Consider the following 5,711-nt stretch of genomic DNA (forward strand, 5'->3'; position numbering starts at 1 on the left):
GACCTGCGCGCTATTCCTTTGGAATTGTTCACGCAATCACCACACCCGGCGGAATTGCAGACCGGCATCGCAAAGTCCCTGATTGAAAATGGGCCGATTCTTCTGATCATACCACTGAAATCACACCACCCCGATCTCTGGAATTCGATTAAGCATCTAACTAAAATGTTCACGTTTATGAAAGCCGTCGTTTCGTACAACTATTGAGCCCGGCGCCGGCGGCGTCCGGCCTTCCTTTCTCTCTCTCTCTCTCGCGCGCTCTGGAGAGGCCGCCACGAGTGAGAATGGGAGGAAGCAATCGGTCTGGTGCCAAGGGATTCCTCCGTGTGCGTAAGGATCTTAGGTGGTAGCGTTGCTTGCAAGATGTGTGTGTATGTGTGTGTGTGTGTGTCTGCCTGGTTTCGAGTCGGCTTTTATCGTTGCCCCATCCTCCATCCGTATGCTTTGGCCCACGCTCACCTGTGAGTATTTGTGTCTGTGCGTGCACCCTTCCGGCACCCGGGGGGGGGGGGCTGGGCGGGTGCCACATGCTTGTTGGGCTCTGGCGCTTTCAGGAGTCTCGACGCCGGCAGGGGATCCCCAGGGAGAGCAAAATTCTCCGCCCTCTCATCCCGCTGCGTGTCGAGAAAGCGTCCGGCAGAGAGAGGGACGGGGGGGGAGGGGGCGGAGACAGTGTGGACACGGCGCGGATGAAAGGTACCTCCTTGGAGGGGTCCAGGAGCCTCATGCCCCGGGCCCAGTACCGCGCTCTCTGCCTGCCCCTATGCAGCAGGGGAGGGAGGCCCCAAGGGGGGGGTGCTCGAATATAGTGTGTTGCCCCGCGCGCTGGCCGCACGAGGCGAGACACCTTGCACCTCACGCCGGTTCCCTCGCCTGCCCGCGCCCCCGTCACCGTCCCACCTTGGCCCGTGCCTGCTGCATGTGTAGCAGCAACTGTGGTGTGCGCGCATACACACGCGCTTTTTTAGGGGAGGGGGTGGGGCACCTTCACCCATTCCCCACCGGTGGCCCAGCTTCCCGGTGTGTATGTGTGTGTGTGTGTGTGCCAATGGGAGCCGTCCTGGCAAGCGGGGGGGGGGCAGTGTCCTCCCCCGTCGCGAATGGTTCCCTCCTCCTCGCCCGTCGCTGTGCGAAGGGCAAGGCCCCCCCCCTAATCCGCTCCGAGCCCAGGCCTGAGCCCTATTCCCGCTATTCGGGCGTGTGTGTGTGTGTGTGTGTGTGTGTGTGTGTGTGTCTGGGAGGCAGAGAGGGGACCGTGTTCCTTTCCGCCGCCCCCGGGATGGTGTGTGATCCCATTGAGAGAGCCGTCCAAGTTTTCATGACCGTGGCCCCCGCCCGCCCCCATCCCCCCCCTCCCCCCTCGACCGGAGCAGCGGGGGGAAGGGGTGAAAGTCAGTGGGGGGTGGGCCTCACAAACGGACTCAAAGTGACGAGAGAGCGAAAGCCACAAAGAGGGAGAAAGATAGAAAATATACTCCTCTCTTCTGTATGTTGCCCGTCGGACGGTGGTGTGGTGGTGCAGTGGCTCGCCCTCGGGCGAGGGGCCCGGGGAGAGGGGGCCTCACTCGGGACGGCGCAGGGCGGCGGGTGGGGGTGTTGAAAGATAGGCATGCGCTTTTCCGGCGTGCGCGATCCGCGGGGGCTGGTGTCGTGTGCGCTTCGTTCTCGAAAAGCGGGGTTTTGGCGCTGGACCGACGCGAACGGGCGCGCGTGCTAGCCCGACCCCCCTGCTCCTTGGCGCAACCATGGCGGTCGGCCTTCGTGATGTTCTGGGCGACACCGGACTCGTGGGATGGAGGGCATCTGCTCGGGGAGCGGGGATTGGCATCCAGTGGATAGATACGCTCCTGTCCCTTGCTGAAGCCCTGCTGGCCTCTCTCTCTCTCTCTCTCTCTCTCTCTCTCTCTCTCTCTCTCGCTCGCAGTTTGAACTTCACGGCTTCCTTTTCACAGCCCTGGCGTCGCTGCCTCTTCCCCTTTTCCCTTGCTGCCCCGTCTCCGGTCCCTCACCGGAGATGCTTCAGGGGTCCGTTCCTCGAGCAAAGGAAACCAGGGGCATCACGAGAACCTCCCCCCCCCCCCCTCCCCCCCAGCTCCTGCCCGCAAGTCTGCCCGCACAAGCGAGGGGACACCTCAGTTGCTCTGAAGGGGGGGGGGGGAGGAACACCACGAGAGCAGCCCGAACCGGGCACCAACCCACTCCCCCCCCCGGCAGCAAAGAAAGACAACCACACGTCGCAGATGGAGAGGTTGCCACCCTCCTGCCCGCATATACCGCCCCCTTGTGCGACTGTTGCCGGCTACCGGATGCGTCACCCACCAGGGAAAGAGAAGAAGGCAGAGGAGGAGCGAGCGCGAAGGAAGACCCTGACAACAAGGGGGAAGGGAGTGCTTTGTGTTGTTTTGTGAGGGGAGGAGGGAATAAGGCCACGGCTTAATGCGCGCGACCCGCAAAGGGAAGGGAAGGAGGCAGGAGAAAGGGGATGGGTGGGAGGAAGGAGGGAGATGTGTAAAGAGGAAAGAGGAGGGTGTGCATGCGTGAGCGCCAGCGCTGATTCACTGAAAGAGCTGTGCCCCGCGCGCGCGCGCATAGTGGCTAAAATGGGTGTGAATATGGGTATGGCACGACCATGGGGGCGAGGAAAGGGGGCACATGTGTTCCCCCCTGCCGGCCCCGCGCGCGCGCGCGAAGAAGGGAGGGTGGGACGCATGCTCGCGCCGGGAAATGCGCGCACACACACACACACACACACGCACACATACACACACGCGCGCGCACACACGCACACATGCACATAGGCACACAGACATACAGACACACGCACGCATGCGAGAACACATACACACACAAACACATGGGGTGAAGAGCGTGAAGCATGCATGGTGTGAAGTAGATGAAAGGAGAGAGAGAGAGAGGGGGGGGGAGAGGGAACTGAGCGACGGAGAGGGAGGAGGGGGAGAGGAGGGGATGGCGGAGCAAGACGCGCCAAGGCGGCGGAAGACTCAAAGCCACACGCGCCGCGTATGTGTGTGTGTGAGCTGTCTGGTGGATGAAGAGGCGTGCGTCGTGCTGCATATATGCACAACACACAGCGCACGACGCGCGGCCGGCCGCGCCCCCTCCCCCTTCGCCGGTGTCTTTACTCCCCCTCCCCCTCAGCGCGGCCGCCTTGATGAGGCCCCGCTCCCCCGCTCCCCCCGCCCCTCACAGCCCCGCCCATGGTCCCAGCTGTCTCTCTTGGAGAAGGGGGGAGGGAGACATGCGAGAGGAGGGGGGAGGGTGGCGAAGTGGCAACCAGAGTAGACACTCAGGCACACACGCACACACGGGAAGGGGGAGACGCCACGCGAGAGGAAGGAGGGGAGAAAGGAGGAGGAGGAGGAGGAGGGGAGAGAGGAAGAGAGGCGCGCATATGGCTCACTCTATCTGCCTAGAAGAGCAGGCAGCGGTTGGTGCGCCTGCGGGTGCGGGTCTGGAGGGCGGCGCGGGTGGCCGACTCGAAGACCTCGTTGACACCCTCCCCGGTCTTGGCACTGCACTCAAGGTACTCGCTGACCTGGTTCAGGGTGCTGGCAACAGCGCGGCCCTGGGGGAGGGAGGGGGGGCGTGGGTGTGTGATTATTTCGATCAGTATCACACCACCCCAGGGGTGGGGGGGGGAGGAAAGATGGACGAAAGAAGGGTCAGCATTGGGAGGGGAGGCAGGAGTCCGCGAAAGGGAGGAAGCAAGGCGGGAAGACGAACCTGCTCGGTGGTGATGGGGGCCTGCTTGTTGCGGGCCAGCTCGGTGATGGTGTCCGGGTCGTCACGGAGATCCTTCTTCAGACCGACCAGGATGACGGGGAGACCATTGCAGAAGTGCTGGATCTCGGAAATCCACTGTTGAGGGGGCGGAGACGGAGAGAAAGAGAGAGGGAGGAAAGGGGGGCGAGTGGGCTCTGTCAGCCAAAGTGCACAAGAAGCGTGCATGGGCGTGGAGGAAAAAAGCAGGGCAGAGCCAAGAGGTGGAAGCCTCTCAGGCGATTGCGGTGCTTGTCCCGCGAGGGTGTGTGCAAGAAGCCAGTGGAGGAGGAAGGGGCAAGGGGCGTACCTTCTCCTGGACGTTCTCGAGCGAGTCGGGGTTGTTGATGGCGAAGCAGACGAGGATGACATGGGAGTCGGGGTAGGAAAGGGGACGCAGACGATCGTAGTCCTCCTGGCCTGTGGGAAGGGGTGAGTGCTACGACGGGGGGGAGCGAGAGAAGGAGAGGCGGGGCGGAGCAGAATGGGTCACGAACCGGCGGTATCCCAGAGGGCGAGCTCAACGCGCTTGCCGTCAACAGTGACGTCGGCAACGTAGTTCTCGAAGACGGTGGGCACGTAAATCTGCGTGGCGATGAGGACAAGCGGGAGACATGAAAGGCGGTGAGAAGAAGAGGGAGGAACACTGGCACAGGGCATTCTCCGGGGGGGGGGGACTGAAAGGAAGGGAAATGAAACGGGCGTCCGCGCGCACCTCGGGGAACTGCTTCTTGGAGAACATGATCAGAAGACAAGTCTTACCGCAGGCACCATCGCCAACGATGACCAGCTTTCGCCTGATATCAGCCATGATTGCGTTGATGGGGGGGAGACTGGGGGGAAACTGGAAGAGAGAGAGAGAGGAAGGCAGGGAGGCAGAGGATGATGAGGGAATGGTGAAGGGGATGTGGGTCATAGTGAAGCAAAGGGGGGGGAGGGGTGTTAGAGGAGGCAACAGCAGCACGGGAGGATAGCTGGCTTTCCAGGCAAAGAGGCGGGAAGGGGGAGGGGGAACTTGAGAGGAGGGGAATGCGCGCGAGGCGAGCGTCTCCGCCCTCGTCAGGGAGGGAGGTGTCCCGGCCAATGGGTGTCTCTTGCTTGTGGAGGGTTTTTACAAGCTGGCGGCGAGATTTGGGGAATGGAAGGAGAGAAGGCAAACGGGAGGGGGGAGAGAGGAGCACACATGGGCGGTTGTTAGAGAATGGCGGGCATAGGGGGATGGGAGGCACTTTGTGAGCGGAGGCCGGGGGGAGAGAAGGGCACCAGAAGTGTGTGAGGCACGGCGGGGGGGGGGGGAAGTCCGAAAAACATACCGGGACATGGAGAGGGACACCGCCCCATGGGGAGAGCGCCAAGCGCAGTTTGAGCCCATGTATACCCGACTTTGGGGAAGTTGGGCAGCGCCCCGTCCTCGGTGAGGAGGGGGGAGCGCGCGGAGAGCAGGAACCTATCCCTCGGCCGGGGAGGTCTCGAAGGGAGGAACATGCCACCCCGGGGAGAATGAGGAGGAGGGGGGGGGGGGGAGAAAGCACAAGCAACTGGGCTCGCGTGCGTGTATGTAGAAACGAGCTGGGGCAAGAAAGGGCATGGGTCGGGGGGGGGAGGGGGAGAGGGGAGAAGAGGAGGAAGAGGAGGAGGGGAGGGCGAAAGAGGGGGCATGTACGGCTCAAAGGGGGGTGGGGAACCCAAAGGGAGGGTGGGTGGTGGAGGAGGGGGCCAGGGAGACGCGGGCTACCCTCAGGAAGTGGCGAGAGTAGGGGAATCGAAAATGGCGAAAATAGGGCTAGCTAGGGCGCCGGCCACACTAGGCGGAGGTACGCGTCTGAAGAAGTTTTTCAGCCCCTGCCCATGGTGCGCCGACTGTCTCTCGGTCTCTCGGAAGAGGTCGGGCGGGGGGGGGGGTGAGCAGACGGGCCGACGCGTCTGCTCCC

At 63.0% G+C, this 5,711-nt stretch overlaps 1 protein-coding gene across 2 annotated transcripts; it reads right to left on the minus strand.

Moving 5' to 3' along the window:
* Positions 1 to 2,758: 2,758 nt before the first annotated feature.
* H696_01698 lies at positions 2,759 to 5,594 on the minus strand. Of its 2 annotated transcripts, none has more exons than XM_009495604.1 (6): positions 5,444 to 5,594; positions 4,496 to 4,624; positions 4,278 to 4,365; positions 4,091 to 4,200; positions 3,745 to 3,879; positions 2,759 to 3,586 (listed from the first exon to the last, which is right to left on the minus strand). In XM_009495604.1, the coding sequence occupies exons 2-6, from the start codon at positions 4,589 to 4,591 to the stop codon at positions 3,431 to 3,433; spliced, it is 585 nt and encodes a 194-aa protein (XP_009493879.1). In that variant the 5' UTR covers positions 4,592 to 4,624; positions 5,444 to 5,594; the 3' UTR covers positions 2,759 to 3,430. The 2 variants fall into 2 exon arrangements, with proteins under 2 accessions (XP_009493879.1, XP_009493880.1); XM_009495605.1 differs by lacking the exon at positions 5,444 to 5,594 and adding an exon at positions 5,094 to 5,296 and having other exon boundaries at positions 4,496 to 4,898.
* Positions 5,595 to 5,711: the final 117 nt, after the last annotated feature.

The sequence above is a fragment of the Fonticula alba genome (assembly GCF_000388065.1).
Source record: "Fonticula alba strain ATCC 38817 unplaced genomic scaffold supercont2.2, whole genome shotgun sequence".
In the NCBI taxonomy this organism is placed as follows: domain Eukaryota; order Rotosphaerida; family Fonticulaceae; genus Fonticula; species Fonticula alba.

Coding starts and splice junctions, on each gene's coding strand:
- H696_01698 (XM_009495605.1), bottom strand. CDS start 4,696: ATGACCCACATCCCCTTCACCATTCCCTCATCATCCTCTGCCTCCCTG. Junction 4,366..4,495: donor CCAAGAAGCAGTTCCCCGAG/GTGCGCGCGGAC, acceptor ATCGCCACGCAG/ATTTACGTGCCCACCGTCTT. Junction 3,880..4,090: donor TCGAGAACGTCCAGGAGAAG/GTACGCCCCTTG, acceptor CCCCCTCAACAG/TGGATTTCCGAGATCCAGCA.